This window comes from Carassius carassius, chromosome 46 (genome assembly GCF_963082965.1).
Source record: "Carassius carassius chromosome 46, fCarCar2.1, whole genome shotgun sequence".
NCBI classification, from domain to species: Eukaryota; Metazoa; Chordata; class Actinopteri; order Cypriniformes; family Cyprinidae; genus Carassius; species Carassius carassius.
The window spans coordinates 7,397,577-7,419,031 of record NC_081800.1 but is presented as its reverse complement, the minus strand read 5'-3'; the positions used below and the strand labels follow the sequence as shown (position 1 = coordinate 7,419,031).

At 39.5% G+C, this 21,455-nt stretch overlaps 1 protein-coding gene across 3 annotated transcripts in view; it reads right to left on the bottom strand.

Moving 5' to 3' along the window:
- Positions 1-21,455, bottom strand: part of LOC132129772 (zinc finger and BTB domain-containing protein 46-like) — a 69,961-nt gene that overhangs the window by 6,253 nt on the left and 42,253 nt on the right. For 2 of the 3 annotated variants that reach the window (XM_059541524.1, XM_059541525.1), the window contains exons 3-6: positions 11,166-11,435; positions 4,962-5,191; positions 3,473-3,515; positions 1,980-3,349 (exon numbers count right to left, since the gene is read on the bottom strand). In XM_059541524.1, the coding sequence (XP_059397507.1) occupies positions 2,751-3,349; positions 3,473-3,515; positions 4,962-5,191; positions 11,166-11,435 (1,142 nt within the window). In that variant the 3' untranslated portion in view covers positions 1,980-2,750. Of the gene's footprint in view, positions 1-1,979; positions 3,350-3,472; positions 3,516-4,961; positions 5,192-11,165; positions 11,436-21,455 lie in introns of those variants that run through there. The other variant, XM_059541526.1, reaches the window with a different exon arrangement.

Below are 21,455 nucleotides of genomic sequence, written 5' to 3'. Positions count from 1 at the left end.
TACTGTATATCCTTTCCAGTCCCTCCTATCCTTTCACTGTGTCACCTAGTGGCAGACACTGAAGATAGCCAAAGCACTGACAAACTGTGAGAGGGATACTCTCCCTAACTCACCTGCCCTTAGCAGCCCCAAAAGACAGTTTCCCTAGCAACCACAGCACTGAAACAGATTTTACTGCTCAAATTCAACAAAGAAAAATGAAAAACCCACAACGCAGCATAGCATAGCTTCCTATTGTTTGCTGAACAATTGCTGCACAAATTATCGACCTAAACTCACAAAACCAAACATTAATTCCACTACTTCTTGTTCTAATTTTTCATGTGCTTTGTGTTATTCATACTGTGATGACTGTAATCTCATTAGGCAATGGTCTAGACTAGCTCAGCTAATAAGCACCACTTAAGTAAGAACAGACCTGAAGCTCAGGTTTGCCTAATAATCCATGAAATACCTGATGAGCAAATGGCAAAACCAACGAGCTGCACATTTACTACTTAAGAATCTGAACAGCTGCCCTGGAACTGACAATATAATTTTTTTTGAAATAGTTGATGGTCAGATCTGACCTATAACAACAAGCTGAAATTTAAGGTTGCAAATAAACCCCATGTGACCCTCTCAAAAAAAATTGTAGGACAACAAATCTATTTGTAGCTGATCACAACAGGTTCTCATTTGTATTTTTTATTTGTAAAAAAAATTACAACAAATTTCTTTGATGCTTTACGTCAAAATTTATTGTCTAAAAAATTACAACTAACCAGTTAGAACTGTTCCAAAATACATAATTTACAGAAATCTTTTTGGTTTTAGTCTAAAGGTTTGTTTTTTTTTGTCATAAAAAATAGTGCAATTCAAAACAGCTGTGACTGAGATTTCTGATGCGTTTTTACACCCACCATTCAAACCTCTTCAGACAACATCAGAGTGCACCAGTCCTTTCATTTCCTGAGGAGAAAGTGCTAAGACCTTGAAAATATCAGTGCAAATCTCTATCTTTGCATAGGTGATAAACAGCGATTCCTTTCACAAATCCCCCCAAATTCAATCCAGCAACACACTAAACAATTTAACGTCTTGCTTTCATTCTATAACTTGGAAAGTTGTTACAAGCAAACCAAGCAGATATTTTGTTTGACGAAAAAACACAACAAAGTTTTACATATGACACAAAGATCGGATAGTCTGTGCAAAAAGTGAATGATAGCTTCAAGATCTTTACAAAGACAACAGACAAACTTATTTTTCTGAGGAAAAAAAGAAAAGAAAAACAGTGAAAAGAAGAGGCCTTTTGCATACTTGGGATATAAGATTTATGGGTATGGGTATGTTCTAGTGTGACAATTCACTTTCTCACTGCTGTGTCAGTAAGAATGTCAACACATTCACAGTTTCTGTCACAACTGATTTACTGCAACATTGCAAATCCATTGATTTCAAAGAGGAAAGATGAGTGACGCTCAAAAGTTGCGAAAATGGTAACGGGTTCTGCTGCAGTGCACACTGCATCTGTTGAACAATCACAGAGATTCTTAGAGAGGCGAGTAGAATTTCAGAATGTATATGGATATTTGCTGTATTTTTGCTTGATTTCAAACCCCTAAGCTCTTCCACACTCTCAAAATGGGTTTAACACGTCCCTTATCCATCGAACACCCCATCAGAGCTGCCTCTAGTGTGTAAGCACCCACTGATACATTAATGAACTTGCCATAACTGTATGACATATGTTGTGTGAAAACTGAAATTAATGTAACAACATCTCCTTCAGGTATTACTACAAGTTACAAGTGTAAGACTGCCTTTTTCCCAGAACACTACCTGATAACTTTGTGGTCTGACCACTCAGCGATACAGCTCAGATTTAACATAAAAATACCACTATAATTTAGATCCACCTCTGTTTAGCAGGGATCCAGAAAACACCCTCAATCCCCTTTTACATTTCTACCGGCTGACAGGTTTGGAAGCTAGTGTGAGGTCACACAAGGACTGGTCACAACTTTAAAGAAAGTATGTCTTTTCCTCTCACATCTCCCTTATCAATGCGATTTAGAGTCAGCATGAGTGAGAGCCGAGAAGAGCTAATTGCTGACATGATTCGGCACACTCGCACTCGCATACAAGTACACACACATACACACACATTTGAAGACAATGTAGCTTACTGATAGATTCAGGACATTCCCTAATTTTCCTCATCCCAATTAACTTCTCAAACTCAAGTGCAGAGGAGAGATTCTCCTGCAGAGGGCAGCATTGTGCACAGGTCTAACAGCTGAATTAACTACTTAACATCTCGATAAGTTACAGAAACCCCTGTGCCTGAGTCTGTCTTGCAGACTAAGCATAAGATTAGTTCGCTGGTAAAGACGGGTGCGAAGCCACCCAAAATGAAAAAGCATTGGTATCCAATGCACTGAGATCTCCATGTTTCCCAGTCTTCAGTAAGACCTTGAATAATCCTGCATGGTACAAAAAGCAGACAGCTCTATGTGCAAATAGAGAAATGACATGAAATGTCTTTATTCTGCAAAGCAATTGTGCCTCAGCAGCCATGTGCAGTAGTCATTAAAAAAAACCTACCGATTTAGATATCTAAAGAACATACAAATCTAATGTACAGTAAAAAGAAATGTACAAATGTCAACAGTGCTGTGGCCAAAAGTTGGAGAAGGCCTGGGATGACCTGGGTTTGTATCACATTCCCTTATTAATGAAATGATGAATGTTGTTGGTTTGGAGAATCAGTCATCTATACGGATGTGGCCGTGGTCATCTTCATTTAAGCTGTGCAGGTTCCACACCTGCTCGGTGGGCAAGATTCCAGATTGATAGCAGACCTTGCCATGGCTAGCCAGGTTTTTCTGCGTGCTGAAGGTTCGGGAGCAAGCGGGACACGTGTACACGCGCTCGCTGGAATGCACGGACGACAGGTGGCGGTTCAGGTCAGTGCGGTCGCGGAAATGCTTGAGACAGTACATGCACTGCATCAGCTTCCGTTTGAGGTGGATGGTCTTCTCATGGCGGTCGGCATTGGACTTGAGAGTGAAGCTGGCAGGACACTGCGAGCAATGGTAGCGTGCTGACGGAGGGTTGAGCAGAGATGGGGCCACTAGGGGGCGATGGTGGTCGAGGCAGTCCAGCGAGAGGGCCATGAGCGAGAGCGTGTGGCTGTATTCATGCTGTCTCAGTTGAAGCAGGCTGCTAAACAGTTGCTTACATAGAGAGCAGGCGAGCTCCTGCCGCCAGCCCGGCCCTCCGCCCTGCACCTCCGCCACACACACTCCATGCTTCTCCTCCACCATCTGATCTTCCTCTACAGGAACCTGGACACGCTCCAGCCCTGAGAGGGAGAGGGAGGGAGGGAAAGAGAGGTGAGAACTAACGGCAGGATATCGGCTTATGTATGTGAAAAATAACAGGCAGTCATGTGGCGGGCCATCGGCGTCACAGACGCCACGCATACCTGCATTGTTATTTGGACTATTGTCTTCTTCTTGCATTTCCTCCTGTAAAAATATACACACATGCAAATCAACACTTGTGTACTTCTGATCACAGGTCTGTATTGAAGTGTGTACTCCTGAGGCATGCAAGTTCATGAGTTAAAACACACAGACACACTATAAACAGAAGAGATAGACCGGACCCTTGAAGAAAGAAGAAAAGCAACGAAACAGTTTAAGCAACAAAACCAGACATAGCATGCAAATATTAGTATTTTTGACAATTACTAGTAATATATATATATATATATATATATATATATATATATATATATTAGATTCAAATCTAAATTCAAGATACATTCTCTTACTCTTGTGCAATTTAGCTTTTGTATATATTTAGACCTACAGAGTCAATTGATACATTTTATTTTGTAAAAACTTAAAATTCTAATTGTAATATTGCAGTTTCCAAAATAATTTTAAAATATATATATATTAACTCTTTACCAGTATCTTAAGAAAAACACATTTCTGCCACAGTCAATGTATCTTATTTTAGTGACATTTAGATATTTGCGTAAAGTTTTATTGGTTTGTCTATTATTTGTATTAATTCAACTTGGGTTTCTCAACAGCATATCCAACAGGTGGAGACAAAGAGGAAACTCTTGGGACACAAGAGGATATTAAGTATTGTCCATGAGGTAAGGTGTGTATTTGTTTGAGAGGTGGAGGATTACAGATCTGAATGTTTTTTTTACCCATTCTCTGTGAGGCTTGTACGTGTATAGGTGCGCCCCATCCCCCTCGTTTTCGTTCCACCCTCTCTTGCGTAAGAGTGACACATTATGGTTTAAGCAAACAGATGGCTTGTCCACAGAGATGGTACAACTTCTTGGGGGGGGAGGTCCTGCGAAACCAAATGCCACCTCAGCGCACACGGGGAGAATGCAATTTCCTGCTCTCACTCAAGAAAACAAAAACCCACCCTGCCCCTCTGCATTGTCCATCACTATTGATTTCTATCGCCACCTGGATCCCCCTCTTGTCAGAAGATCCAAAGCTACGGAAGTTGTCGTTATATTCATCAGAATCACAAATGCACAGGGCACACGGAAGACGATAGACATCCTGATTTAGGGGGATCCTAATCTTGTTGGAATATGGTCAAATTTGTTAAACATAACCACCACCACATATATTAAGTGTGATGTGTTACCCAAAATGTGGAATAGCTGATGGATTTGATTGGTTCTGGTCAGGTGTAAAAATCTTTGGAATATGAGGAAATCCCTTCACACTGGCCTTTATTTTTAATCACAGAAAGGCAGAAAATGCATGAATTAACAGAAAGAACGAACATGCAGGAACAGAGCAGGCAATGGAAAAAAAGAAGAAAAAAAGCAACAAATCTACAGCAATCCGACAGATTTTTAAAAAGGAGCTATATATCAAGAGACACAAAGCTGAAGGATAAGAGGCCTATTGGGTGTTTGTTGGACTTACCTCAGTGGGTGAGGCCTCCAGGGCCCCTTCTGCACGGAGCTTGTCTGGAGAGCCCCCAGACTGTGGCATACTGAGGGCCCCAGGGGGCCGTGGCATGGATGGTGGAGGCGGCAGTAGAAGAGGAAGAGGAGGAAGAGTAGATGTAGGAGAATATGAAGACGCCCCGTGTTTGCTACCAAACAGGGCTCCTGGATGGTGGGAGCTGCTGCTGCCATTGGAGCAACGAGGCCCTGAGGAGCACAGGAAATGAGTCTCACCCACCTACTCTCAGACCAGTGGCCATCTTCCACACAGCAGAAGAGAGAGAGGAGGAGGAGGAGGAGGGGAAGGGGGCAAGGGGCACACACAGCCTTAATTTAAAACCAGAGAGGGAGAGGAGGGAAGAGATGAAGAGACCGAAGTGGGGTTAGGGCTTGGCCTCTCTCGCTCTGTTTTTTTTTTTTTTGGTCCTCTCCATCCACCCACATGTACACAAAAGGGATAGCCGTATGTATTTGTGTGTGTGTGTGTGTGTGTACTGTATGTGTGAGTGAGAGATTTAAAACAATGTCGGACGTTTTCTTTATTTTAAAAAACCATGTCAGGCTACTTGCCAGAATCTCTGCAAAAGTTCAAACAGGATATACACAAAATAGATTGTAACCATGCTTTATGAAAGAAACCAAGAGTAGCGTAGGCAAAGGTTCAGAGAAAGTTGAAATATTTACACCAATTATAGAATATAGAGGGACAAATGCAACATTCTTATTTGACTTCTTAGATGAATGATTTGTCTTTTATGTATAATAAACTGGACTGTCAGTTTAATGTTAATTAAGTGCAATTACAAAAAAAATCTAATTAATCACGCCCTATGCCCTTTATGTAATTCTGCAGTAAGGAATTTTCCCAGCAAGTTGCACCTTAAGATGCATTTTTAAAACTTTTCAAACTACTTCTAAGAAAAGGTGCTCATGCCACAAGACATGACGCAATGGATGCGGTTAGTCTGCATTAAGGTACAATTAGTGACATTTCACAAAAACACTGTCATTGGTTTAGGGATGTATGATTCATAATTCAGACAGTAGTCACTTTGAAACCTAACAACTTTCTGAGGGTCAACACCACAATATGACATGACCAGCTGAACCTAATTAGAATTTTCTTTTTGGAAATCTTTCACACTCACGTGGAATTCCTGAAAGAATGACTGGATTTCACTTGAGAAAATTCCTAAACAACAGTAAATGTGACCACACCTCTATAGACTTCTAAACTCACTTTTTGTTATTTTTATTCAATGATTCACTTGTCTTACACAATAACTTGTTTGCAATTAAATAACAAACATGTCATTTTTTTTCATCGTGTGCTAGACCTCTTGTATATACAGGGACATATATGAATAGACCGTATATGTGAGACTGAGCTACTTTCAAGCCACTGTGTTTCTGATTGTTCATCTCATCTTTTTTTTGGACAAAAATGTTTGTGGACTCCTGTTCTTGGGAGTATGCTGGAGTTGCTGGTTAAGCGCTGAGTGGACAGATGCACATGCTAGAGTAATGTACAACCACGAACAGATTCCTGAAATTCTCCTCTCCTACACTGTACACTCCCATCTAGCACACATCACCCTCTCATTTCTCCTTCCTTTTGTCTGCAATGTGTAAATGAAGCCGTGCTGCAAACTCCTCTGCATCAATTAACAGTAACTGAAACTGAATGTATGGTTCACATCAAACTGGTTCTCTCATTTGTAAAATTTCCAAATAAAGTGCAAATAAAGTTAGGTATTTTGATGTTGGTTGCATATCTTTCCTGGAAATTCTTTAGGGGGTAAAAGTGAAAACACTGTGTTTGTGGTTTGATAGGATTTGGGACAGGCATTTGACCTAATGACCACCAACCGTGGTCCATTACAATTGAAATTTAAAGACTGATCTCAGGTCAGGGTTTGAAATCAAGCTTGTAAAGCGTTGTCTCAGACTTTGGCTCATAGATGAACTAACTTTCACATCTCTCCTATTAATTATCTAAATAAAGTAACATGTCCTACGGTTGGTTTCCCAATCTAATGGAATCTCCAGGGAGATAATGCTCATCTGAATGTAGAAACAATGAGTAGCTGGGAGGATACAGGGAATCATGTTATGCTATTACAGCTCATGATACACCAGACTCAAGAGAAACCACCACATGGTATCTGGCCAACTGAGGTTAACCACCAGCTGCCACGTCATAGGGTGTATTTTCTAGAGGAAACGGTACAAACGTTTATATGTTATGTTCCCATGAACATTACCTGACTGCTAACAATATTTTTGTGTGGTTTGGAAGATACGTTAGTCTTAGACCAATTTGTTATGTGAACTATGGTTGCTTTTAAAATTGCATTCTCTCTAAGTAGGTACTTCTTTTGAATAAGTAATAACTTTGCAATCATTAAAAAAAAATGTGTGTTCTATATAGTACGAATGTGCGTAGTATGACTTTAATCCAGACAATCTACAGTACATTCACTATAAAAGAGACTTGACTATGTTGTCATTGTCATGTAACCTCCAGTATATGTATTGGTTGTGTTGCTTCACTGCCATTCTCAATCCTCTCTCATGGCCTCATGTGATAGTTAAGTGTTCATCAGATACGCAATTCATAATGTTGCTGAAATAGTAGGTCATCTGAGTACTTTTTGCTTACTATTTTATGAATACTGTGAATTCTGACACATACACTTTCAATTCTAAAAATACTCTTTTAATGTACTGTTTGTATGCATATTTGGATACAGTCTATGTTGTATCATGGGCAGAGAATACGCAAAATTGTCTAGCTACAACCCACTCTTAAGACCTGTGAATTCTGCAAAAAAAAAAAAAAAAAAGGGAAGCAGACAAATAGCTCGAACTGCAGGACAGTTTTACCTTCATTAGTGAAGCATTTGCACCCAACCACGAAGGCACATGCTCAGGTCCAATTTAATGAAATTTCAGCCCCAAAATAACCAAAATTTCAGCTCATTTCTGATGACAGATTGCCAACAGATGCACAATTATGAACACATTCATTTGAATTCCACTTTAGATGGCAGCTGAATTTACTTGGTTCCAACTAATATCCAAATTGCACTCCAGCATGTTCCACCTACTGTAATTTAAACTGAATTTGCTCAGGTTCATGTCAGTACTTCAGAAATGTTTTACAATCAACAGCGCTAATCTAAGCTTGGGCTTAGTTTCATATTGAAAGCCCTTTATTGAAAGCAATTTATTTGATTGTATGTAATAATACAATGTTTGCTATCACTATTTGCATTTTTAAAGCTATTTTCTTTGCTAAATACCACTTTTTTTAAACTGTACTTCCACTGCACATTGCTAATGATGGAATCGCATTCATTCATGCTGAATTGCCAATCACTATTTCTAAACATCTTGATAAAATCTGTACATCAACTTCAGATAAATCAAGATTGTAAATATATGTACTTCCAAATCAAAAGTTTGGAAAACTTTTCAACATTTCAGAATAACAGTACAGTTATTAATAAAATAGTGCAAGTTATGAATTATGTAATATTTTATTGATAATTAATACAATTCATATATTTATACATTATTGTATTTATAAACATTTATATTTGCCTACAAACCTTATTTTTTTTAGCATTTGACAACAAATTCAGACAAGTATGTCCAAAACTTTTAACTTGTAACATGTAAAGTTACATATCTATAAATATGAGAGTAAGGTCCAATTGAGTGCTACAGATTACAGTATTCATATTATGTACATTTTGTTCTGTATATATTTTATGCATACCATCTCATGTGCAGTTCTGTACACATCCTGTATTGTTTATTGCATTGCTATAGTATCAACTGCGTATCATTTCATATCCACACTGTAGTGTATGTGGTTTGGAATGTGCATTGAGTGTGTAGGTGTTTTTTTTTCTTTGGAACAACTCAATGATTCCTAGTAAGTGCAAATTTGTATATCCATACACATACCCCCCCCCCCCTTCCCCCCCACACACACACACACTCCCTTGAGACTCCAGCAGTGGCATTGAAGAGGACAGGTTGTCACCCTGCTGTCAGTGTGTATAGATCAGTAGAGAAGACAGACACACACCTAAAGCAAATCACACCACCAAACCTGACCCAGGATCAGCCAATAACACACTATCTGGGTTAATCACAGCAGCCTGCAGGACGCAAGGGGACCCGTCATGACACGCTCGGATAGATCAAATCAATTCCTTTCCCAGAGACTTCAACAAATCTACTTTGAAGTTTTGGAGAGGAGGGCGACTAGTGATCCGTCAGAGCGGCATGGTGCGGTTCAACAAGCACTGTTTGTTTTAGAGGGGAGCAGATCCCCAAACTATCACCGGTTGATCAGTTACATATTAACAAGAGCCTTGTGGTATGCGTATGTGTGTGTTTCGTCTTCAATATGCGTCTCTTCATGTAGAACGTGTTTGAGGTCTTTCCATGGTTACTGCTGAATTTTGAGATTTGATTTGAAATCATCATCTTTATAATGTTTTCTCTGAAACAACTTTAATTTTCAGCTAATATGTCACCAAGACATCTTTATTGACAAACCCTCCCCAACTAAAGTCCACTTTCATGGTGTTTCATGCTGACTTTAAGCCGGAAGTAAAAATCACAGGAACATTCTGGCAGTGCTGGTGGAAGGCAGAATCCATACATTAGCAAGATGATCAGATTAATGCTCTTCTACGTCTTCTTTTAGCTGGAGTTTGGGAGACAAAAGCTCCTGTGGTGCGAGTGACAGCCACTGTGTTTCATCCTCAAGAGTGGCCATTAAGACTTAATGTAGTTCAGCAAACACACACTCTTGAGCCTGCCCTAAGGGTTTTAAGAGCAGGAGTGGTTCAGAGTTGTCCTCCCTCTCCTATTCAGAAGACTGAACTTAAACAGACAAAAGAGACAATTACCAACCCAGGACAGAGGGAGAGAGAGAGAGGCAAAGAAAGGGAGAGAAGGAGACATAAACTCACTAAGGAATAAGCCAAAAATAACAACACCCTCAAAGACCCACACACATTCAATACTTTGACAAAGTGATTGAGTGTGGGCAAAAATTGGGTTTGGCCACCCAAAGCTTTTATGAAATTCAGTGCCATTCATAAAAGCTCTGGCATTTTCAGAGGACATATTCTACCACAAAAATGTTACTACTCGCACACACTTCAACAAAATAACTTGTTGAGGGCATAAATATGTATGGACAGATATAAATATGACAAACTACAGAAATTCAAATTTTTTCTTAGCAAAGTACATTCAGATGTAAAATTCAACACTGTCTGAAGCCATTAAACACACTATTTTACATTTATCTAGAGTGGTTATGAGCAAACTGCAATACAAACTAACTGTACATGGCTGCAGACTTCACATCATTTTGTTTGCATTGTCCCATCATAATATATATATATATATAAACACACACACATCTCGAATTTCATGTATAATATAAAATATAAAATCATTTTGCATTGTAATTTCTTAACCTATGTTCTTTTTTTGCAAGATGAAAAAACATCTATAATGCCCCCAAAGTTTCCTTTTACTCATATCTAAAGTTTTCCAAAACATTCCCCTTTCTCTTAATACAAAATACATTTTAACCTACAATTCTAATGCAGAAAAGGCACTCATTACTCAAACACAGTCATCCACACCAACATAGTCTCTAAGACACAGTAAACTAACAGGATTCCATCAGTGCCTATAGATGACACAAGTCAGCAGGAGGATATGTTACTCATAAAGATTTCTATCGGCAATCTACAGGGGCACAGAGGTTTACAAAGACAAACAGAAACCTACAGGAGAGGTTTTACTCATTCAGTGGTTGCAAAAGAGCACAAATGAGTCCCTGTATAGGAAACTCCAAGGTTTGTGGACACATAGCATGTTAAAGTGGTTCTGAAGAACTAAATGACAGCACAGCCTTTACTATTCAAGCAGAACTACATACAAGCTCCTATAGATCCTCTCAAAACATCATTGTATATGGAGGAGACCTACAAAACATCAACAGCACACACAGCCCAGCTTATAAGGACCTAACACAGAACCCTATGGCCATAGAGACCTGTCAAAAGCTATAGGAGAATCAGTTGCACCCAATGTGACACACAGCATATATCGTTGCATATATCACCAAAGTGTGACTTACGGGAGAGAGAGTGTCCTCCCTTGGGCAGGTAGTCGAACAGAAGTGGGTTCTCCTCTCCGAGCATCTCTGCCCCCAGAGACAACAAGCTGTTCTTGCTCATGAGGGCGGCTCGCAGGTTGGCCACCGAACCCGCTCTCTCCTGGGCCACGGCCTCATCCCGCTCCCCGGACAGAAACCCACCGTCCCCCGCTGCGGCCTCCTCCTGCTTTACCAGGAGATCCATGCGCTCGCCGCGGCTGTCGGAAATGTTGGGTTCTGTCACTTCTGCACCTGAGCGGAAAGAGAGGAATGTTAATGAATTCTCAAAGACACAAATACACAAACCCACATTGGAAGAAGGGCATTCGTCCACTTACTCGTGAGAACAGGTTCAGGCCCAGACCAGAGCCTCTGCATGTGTGTTTTATGTCTAAAATTGTATCAGTTCTTCTTTTATGGCTAAAACGTTAAGCATGAGGGCTGTGTAAAAATAACAATAGTTTCCTTTCTGTTGTTGTATGCCAGACGTCTCCAATCATTCTGTCCACATAAAACCTCTTTTTCACATAAAAGCATCTTTCTTACAATTGGCTGCAGTCTCACATTCAAGAACCGATGCATAGAACTAAGTTCAGCCCAATTTTTTTTTATTTTCATCCTGATAATCTGATTCACTCAGATTTTTCTCACTACATAGAAGAAACTACCTGTCCCTCTACTAATACATAGCAACTTTAAACTTGAAACATCCTCAAATGAATCTGAATCAAATTGAAATAGTTATTAAATCGCATTGAGTTTGCAAAATGGAACTAAACTCTATAAAAAACACAACTGATAAATAAACCATTAAACAAAAGAAAACATTTGATCCTTGCTGTTCAAACTTTTTAAAGTTGGGGGGAAAATGCAAAGTGAATCATTACCTTCTTATTCGTTACTTCTGATAAATCAGACAACATAGAGGAGGCTGTCAACACACAGACACACACACACCCACCCACCCAAACACACACACACACACACACACACACACACACACACACACACACACACACACACACACACACACACACACACACACACACACACAATGATGACTGCTTGGATGTAAGAAGTCCAAACTGTAAGAACAACAGAAAAAAAGTGGCAAGATAAAACAAAAATCTTTACCAGGAGAGAACCAGAGAGTCTTGTTTAGACTAAACTGACAGCCTAAAGGAGAAGAGCTTTTCAAAACAGCTGTCAGTGAAGCTCAGATCACTGGAAGCCTCAAAGCAGCGTGAACGACAGCCCAACCGGCAAACTGCTTCAGTCATGGCACCGCAAGACCCGCCCACAACCTGCCATACTTCACACCACTTAATTACACCTTACATTAAGATGCCATGCTTGCAGAAAATACACATTTACACTCTCTGATGCACACACACATACACAGCTAAGCTCTGAAGCGTGTGTTGTGTTTAGTATTCTCTGGGGTCTGGATGAACAGAGAGAGAACTGGAGACAGTGTGAGGGGATGAAACATAATAAGTGTTACAAACCCCTCTCTCAACACACACACACATTCTGTAACTTCATCTGAGGGCCTCCCAATGACAAGCACGGCAACTTCATCAACTTTGAGATTTAGAAGAGGATTCGGCTCATTTCCAGAGAGAGACTGTGTGTGTGTGTGTGTGTAAGAGAGAGAGAGAAAAAGACGTTCATGAAGCACTGACCCCATAAAGATCTTATCTTCTCTTCTGGTGTCCACAGCCTGGAGTTCACAAGAAGGTCACGCATGTGAAGAACCGAGTCTCCATCATTCAAACCTACTCTGGTTACTGTTACATTTGCATTAACAAGCAAAGCTGGTTTCAATATTTTATTGTTGGAAAATAAGTGCTGTTAAAGCAGATACTGTATTTTCCAATATTTACCTTAGCGGTCTTTTGTTAGCATGAAGGTCAATGATAAATAAAATGTGTTCAACATTGTATAAAAGAGTGTTCAAGATAAATAAAAGATAGACTAAAAGGGAAAAATGAAAAAAATATATATTTGAAATAAAACATTCTTCTATACTAATTTTATAAGTTCTGCGATACTAAGTTCAACAATGGTTTTGATTTAACTGAAAAGACTGTCATGTGTAACCATCAAGTAAACAGAAGTAAAAATTTTCTCACCTTGAATATATGTGTTATAAAAAGGTAAAAAAAAGGTCTTATTATGTCTTGCAGGTCACCAGGAGACCTCTGCTTTATTTCTTTTTTTTTTTTTTATAAGCAGTGAAGTTATTTCTTTATACATTTTAAGAAATAATAATAAATAGCAAATTACTTAAGGGTTTCTTTAATGAGTTTACCCCATTATAATATCAGTTAAATCACCCTGACATTTTCAACTATAAATTATTATTATTATTTTTTTTTTAATTAAAAAAATTAATTTCAACATATTTAAGCTACTACAGTATATGTGTAAATATTTTACGATGAGCATCATGCCTTTGAGCCATAAAGTCATATGGCCTGATCCGCTTTAGAGGTCTGACAAACATGTAATGCAACCAATCACAATTAGCTTTGTTTTAAATGCTATTTAGGGGCAAGTTTATCTAACATTTCATTGTTACCATTCCAAGTTGACAGAAAAAAAGAAAACAGATTGGAAGGCAAAAGAGTCTGGAAATAAACAGTGTTGGTCCGAGACTGACTTTATGGAATACATTTAATTTGTCACTATTAAAAAAAACCTGAATATTTACCTGGCAAACTTTTTTACTTGCAAACATGACAGGACTGGTGCAGTCTACTTAAAGAAGTTACATAGCAGCCAGCCAATCAGATTAGACCTGGTAGATGTGGCAGTCATTTCAGAATACCACTATGCTGCAAGTCCATGTGGAAAGAACGTGTCTTATTCTCACTGTTTGGTTTACTTATGAAACAGAATAAGAGCGAGGATGTGGAAGATGTAGAAATGAAAGAAGAAGTAGAAATGGGGAGGTGAGAGAGAACGAGATAGAGAGAGAAAGAGAGAGAGAGGGAGATGTGCACCACTAAAAACAATTTCGAAATGAATTCATCATTTCTAAATTAGAATTTGTGTAATGTATAATTTATGTAAATGTTTTTCATTCATGGAATCTGTGTAGCTGCAACTCTTTCTTTAAGAAATGTTGAATGTGTGTTTGTGAGCGTGTGTAGCACAATTGCCACAGGGGAACATTCCACTAAAACCAGCGGATTAAATGCATTTCAGAGAGGTGTGTGTAAGTCTGTAAGAGAAGTGTGTTAATGGTTGCACCCATCATACAACCGACAGAGCCCAGAGCTTAAGAAACAGAAGTTTAGCCGAAAATAATGTGTGTGTGTGTGTGTGTGCGCAAGAGTTTGAGTGTGTAAATGTAAAAAAAAAAAATATATATATATATATATATATATATATACATACAATAAATCAGATGCATATTGTTGGAACTGTGGCTTAGTAGTTAACATGCATTGTCTCTACACACTGAGCCTTGGTGCACAGGTGGGAAATGTGAGTTTGAATAGTCAATTGAAACTGCAAAAGTATGGATAGTTTTCTCAGTTTTCTCAAACAATGCCCATCTTAACTTGCAGTCGGGTTTAAAAAATAACTGAATGGTATACGCATCGTCTTTTTTAGCAGGTTATAAAATTAAGTTTGGCTGGTAACTCTATTAGGAATTGCAAGATATGCATGGTTTAAATTGCAATAATAATAGTCTAGATGTAGATGGGAAAGAAATATTGTTGACGAGTGAGCAGAAAAGTGAAAAAAAGGACAAACAGGAGACAAAAATGAGCAGAATGGACATGTCACACATACACACACACACACACACACACACACACACACACTTATGTGCACAGAAACACACAGGCAGAGTTAATTAAGTTTGGGGAGTGGGGAGACTGGAAGTGGGAATTCATTAGATAAGTTCACCCTTCATCTGTGGGCTGAGGTCACAGGAGTCAATCAATAAAATGGATCTGCTGCTCCCAAATGCCCCAATACCTGACGCCCACAATGAAGAGAGGAGCAAATCGCCCCTTTGACCCCGATTTCTCCCCCCACACACCTGCCCTGACCTCTCGCCCAACACAAACACATTACAGCCAACATAATACTGATGCATGCCGTTTTTTAAAAAAGCACATATTCCACTCCGTTGCACTCTATAATATTTACCGTTCATTACGTCCCACTCAACACGAGATAGGGATCATTCCCAGAGCCGTTATGAGCCTGCTGTGATACATATCTAAACGTACAAGCACACACTCTACACTAATGCATGCGGAAACCGAAACAGCCTACCAAAAAACACAGAGGTTTGTTTATGAGTTTTCAAGATGATACCATCTCGTATAAAGGCCTCAACAGGCGATTCGGCCACAGAAGGCTTACAAACACATACAGTATAGAAACCTATAGGTGAGTCTTGCTGTTTCAGCAGGAGCACATAGAGCATGAGCAGTGCCAGTTCTGATTCATCTGGTACCATTAGCCAAAGCTTCATAAACATGCATAAAAGAAATAAACATTAATAAGTACCAGCTTAGCGTGGGTAAAATATGTAAAGTCCACAAACAAGTAAAAAGTTATTTATAAAATAAATAAATAATAATACAAGGCATCTCATCTCCAAAGCAGTGGGTTTCGAAAGGCCAGGGGAACTCCAGGGTGGCACAGAGGATCAGTGAAACCCCCTAAAATTCCATTTGAAATAAATGTTTAAAAGAAATATTTATCTCATGCTCATGCTCACCAAGGCTGCATTTATTTCATAAAAAAATTCAATAAAACCAGCAATATCCTACAATTGAAAATAGCCTTTTTCTGTTTTAATATTTTAAAATATAATTTATTTCTTTGATACTCAAGCTGAAAGTTCAGCAGCCAGTCTTAAGTATTTTACTTGCTTCCCTATTGTTTGAATAGTTTAGACAGAAAATGCCTTTATATACATCAGTCAAGGACAATTCTACATGCAAGTGCTGAACTTCATACAAGTGTAGCAGGTAAAAGATATGGGGCTTTTGCACGTTTATTTAAATAATTGTAGATAAATATTCCACTTCATCCACAACTATTTTTCTTCTTAGTATTCTGAAGTTGCCAGTTTTACTGCATGAGAAACTGCTTCAAGTGATACAGTGCATGAAATCCAAATGATTCACACTGAAATCTGAACTGATTTTTACAAACCCGTTTGGCCAATTTATGAAAAAGAACCACCCCAAAACAGTGACTCACTTAATCAGCCATGTCTTACTCTGATTCTAAACAGAAAACAGAGAAACGTATAGGGTTACGGACACTCAATGTATAAGGCTGGAATACACTACACAACTTTTAAAAACTGAACAGATTTTCAAAGACTATAACAATCATAAACTTTCCGACTTTGTAAATGGTTAGAGAGAAAAACTAGACATCAATTAACTGAATGACTGAGAAACACACACTACCAGCATTTCAAGTTGTTCCAAACACAATTAACAATCTCACTCGAAAACACTAGATTTAGAAAATTATGACAAATAAAAACGATGTCTTCAAAAATAGTATAAAAATATGAAACATTTGATATCCTCTGACTGGATTGGCTTAAAGTCTGACGGTAAAAAATCTGAGCCCATGATACACTACGTGATTTTCTGTGAAATCTGTCAACTCCGGCTGCCCAAAATTTGCAGACTGACTTTCAGCAGCTAGTATTGACTCTTTTAGACTGCAAATTGGGCCAAAAATCTTTGCAAAGAGCCTTAAGAGAGCATTTGGGTATTCACTGATGGCACTAGATATTCACCATATACTACACTACACAGCATACCATACTATCAATGAATGTGATATTTTAAATACTATTTATTCAATGCACATCATGCAAGAAGCATTTCCTAATGTCTTGCCATCATTACATCCCACTCGAGACAGTGCATTGGGATACAGGAGCCATTGTTATGCCTTTGTTCCTGATAGCAGCTTAAGTGAATGAGGAACGCTTGTGGAATCTTTGTTCACGTGTGTAATCCGAAAGCTTTAATGGCCACTGATTGAAGTGTTGTGTCACACAGCGTGAGATTACAGTGGGAATAATGGCATGTATTGTCCCCCGTTCCCCTCATAAGAGAAGGACTGAATCAGTTTGATTCTTTCTTCCAAAGGGAATCGCAGTTTAATGTGGTTGCCATGGCAGCCAGGCACTCTTGGCTTCAACATTTATGCTAAATAAAACACCCTTTTAAGAGTAGACACAAATAGGCGGACCCACGGTGTTGGCTTTGTGTCCGTGCGTGATGGTGTGTGCTTCTGCGCGTGGGTGTCCGCTGGTTTGAACGTATCTGTTTATCGTGTTCTTGAATGTAAACTCTCGGCATGAGAAAATATGCATTCAGGAACACGAACAAGCACTGGCGTAGTGGCTCATGTAAGACCTTGTGGTGCAGCATTGAATGTGGGCTTCGTCTCTGAAAGAGCTTTTTGTGAGCGTGGAGAGTGTGTGATCTGTGCGTGTTAATGGTTATTGGAGGGGATGGGGTTGGGCGAATGTCTATTAAAGCACAATAAACAAGAAAAAAACACAGAAAGACTGAGAGAAAAGGGTCAGCTGACAGGGTTTGACCCTGTGACCCTCTGGTCCAGCTGCTGTGGCGATTACGACCCTCCCTGGCTGAAACTCAACACTGTCTTTTGTTTCAGCTGGTTTCGAGGTATCCCTGGACGCTCTCCATCTCGCACAGGGATCAGGTTTACACACACACACACAGCGTGGAGTTTGTTTCTGTTCAGTGACAAGACACACAGAGAGCTGTTTAAACTGTCATGTTTAACTCTTATCTACTACATCATTACATCAGACACACTCATTAGCCACGATAAACAGCCCCGCAGGACAGCCAATGCACATGTATGTAAGCACACATGCCACTCATGTGTCCAGCGGGCTTATGGGAAGGGAGGGGAAGGTCAGGCCTGCTTCCTCAGCGTGGTAGGAGTTTGAAAGGGTAAAAAGTAATTTCCAAGGAATCGAGGGAGGGAGGCACTAAAAAAGCTGAAGAATTCAGAGGCAATTTAAAAGCAGTGTGGGAGAGGGGGATGAGAGGGAAAAAAATGAAAGCATGATAGAAAGTAAAAGAGAGGTTGTTATTTCTCTCTCTCGCTCTCTCTCTCTCTTTCTCTCGCTGTTGTTTTTTAGGGACTAGTCGGGCCACAACCTCCAAGAGAGATAGACAGATAGAGGAAGAATAAATCAAACAAACCCTGAAGGCTCGAAAGGAGGGAGAAAGACGAGAGGAGAAGTGCGGGTAATGATGTAGGGGGGAGTTGAGTGGGCGACGGAGAGGACGAGAGGGTGAGCGCGAGCAGGGGTAGAGGTGGAGAGGGGGAGTGGAGGATTGCAGGGCTCAAGGTAATCTGGGGAGTTAATGCAGCTTATCTAAGCAGAGAGAGAGAGAGAGAGAGAGAGAGGGAGCACAAAGTGGCAGACAGTGCGAGCGGCAGAAAGAGAGAGGGCGTAAGACACAGAGAAAGACAGACGGAGAGAGAAAGGGAGGGCCGGAGAGAGTGAGAGAGGAGATCTTGGGGAAAATGGAATGCTGGGTGGAGAGGGGAAGCAAACACGCAGGGCTTTGTGCTAAAAGCACTACTCTGGGGAGGGTGCGACCGACGCTAAATCCAGAGCACAGGCCAGAAATCAGGGTTTAAAGAGCAGGCAACAGAGCCAGCCCTTTTTAGACGTCCACTCCTAGAGCCAAACATACGTCCACAAGGTCAAAATGAACCTAATGGCGAACTGAATAGAATTTATCTGCCTAAATAATTCTAATCTCCATCTTTATTAAACATGCATTACAGCATGTGACCATTGTTATGTGACCTATCAGCCTCAGTTGTGTCACTCTTCATGGGATATTAAACTGTCCATTGGATGAGCTCTTAAGAATCTGGAAACTGGAAAGTATCTTTATACTTTCTGTTTATAAGTACTGTACATTTTGACACACTTCTCATTTCTTCTCATCAGTGTTTCTGAATGAATTGGTTGAGTGAACGATACAATGACTCACTTCATATCACACGAGTGCTGTTGGCCTGAATATCAGCACATTCTGTGGCCTTGTGCCTATGGCTGAATCACAGCCAAACTGATTTTTTAATACTACAGTTAAATAAGAAGATAATATTTAGTTACTTATTTGTTGGGACAATATTGAGAGTTACTTCTACTTAATGAAAAGTACCAAAGTCTCCACAGAATTAACCATTGCATCTACAAGCAACATGGTAGTGGTGTTTTTGATCAAATTAGTTCAGTAAATGACTAAAAGATTCACTCATTAAGAAAGACACTCATTAAGACAGACACTTATTTTGTTCCTGAATGAATCCTTGTTTTTGAATTAATGGGTTCAGTAAATGATTAATTAAAGGTCCCGTTTTTCATGCTTTTTTGAAGCTTTGATTGTGTTTACAGTGTGCAATATAACATGTGTTCATGTTTCGCGTGTAAAAAAACAGTATTTTTCACACAATTCACCTATCTGTATACCGCCGTTTTCACTCTCATAAAAACAGGCTGATGTCTTCCTTGTTCTATAAAGTCCCTCCTTCAGAAATACGTAACGAGTTCTGATTGGGCCAGCGGTTCCTGTGTTGTGATTCGACAGCAGCTTAGTGCACCCTGCCCTCCTGGAAACGCGATTGGGCTAGTTTTGAGAAGCAAGCGGGCAGAAGCATGTGCTGGAGATGTACTTATAATCACAGGAGCGTTTTTACTGACGAGATGCGCATGAAAATCACATTCGATTTTTTTGCACAGCCCTAACATCTAGTTAACAAAGCTAAACAGCGTTGCCCTTTGTGTAATAAGTTACAGAAACTGTTAAACGCACCAACTTAAATAATAAAATACACTTACCGGTTGTGGTCCATAAACAACGCCTTCTCCAGACAAAGAGGGAACTGCTCCATCTTTCAGGAATAATCTTTGTGCGAATCCGGTATTAAACTGATTGAGATTGAGGAAGCTGTCCTCAGCAAGATGTCCTCAGCAAAATGTGCTGCATATAGTTTTACATGTGGATTATAATTTTCGGGAACCAAGTTAAACATAAATTGTAACCATTAATCTCAAAGTACAGCGCCCCTGGGAAGCCCAAACAAAGATGATTGGACTCCGAGATGAAAATAACAGCGTTTCGACGACATGGCGACAAACACAAACGTAGCTCTTCCTCCTTCTCCGTCAGAGCGCAACAAGACCATGCCCCCTTTTTTGTGTATTCATGTGGGCGGAGGTTAGTCAAAAAACTGTTCTAGTGACTTCATTACTGCAGGGACTAGAGGGCTGTAGTCCAAACAGGTCGTTCGTTGTAGGCGAATTCTGTTAAATAAAATATCTCGCTTGGCATTAAACTTTGAGCTTTAGAATTTTACAGATATTATTTATACTCTAACAACAACATTACACACTAACTAAAGTTTAAAACATGGGATCACGAAGAACGGGAACTTTAATCAATCAAAGACAGCTGTGTCCAAAATCGCATACTCTCTGAGTTTGTACTTATTTTGAATAAGTAATTACTTCACAATCATTGAAAATGATAAATGTGTGTGGTATGGATGTAATCTGGAGATAATACATTCTTAATGTTGCATTGTCATGTGACCTACCACCATCTGTTGTGGCACTTCACGGCCATTCACGTAGATAGTAATGTGATCATCAGATGTGCACTTCAGAGTCTCATCAAAATTTCTAGGTCACCCAGCTACTTTTTGTTTAATGTTTTATGAATACTGTGAAATTGGACATGCTACTCATTGCACATAGTGTATTTTGCTTATAGTAGAGAAGAAGGCATATTCTTATGTAGACAGTGTTTTTAAGCTTGTTGAGTGAATGACTCAATGACTCACTTGTAAAGACTGAATGACTCAGTGTTGACGGTGTTTTAGCACAAATGGGTTTGATGATTGATTCATTGATTCACTCATAAAGATGGTCTCCTTCTGGTGTAACAACGTAACCTGAAGATACAGTTACTGACAAATTCACTAATGAACACAAAGACATGCAAACACAGACAAGTGGAGCCATACCAACACTATAAAGCCCCAGTGTTCTTGGACTGTTATATTAGCCCTCCTGGAATGCTGCTCAACCAATCAGATTCAAGGACCGGAACTAGCTGTTCTGTTAGTATTCAAGGACCGGAACTAGCTGTTAGTATTCTGGAATATTATAGCTTTTATTTTTCTCCCTTGCACACAAGCAGGTCA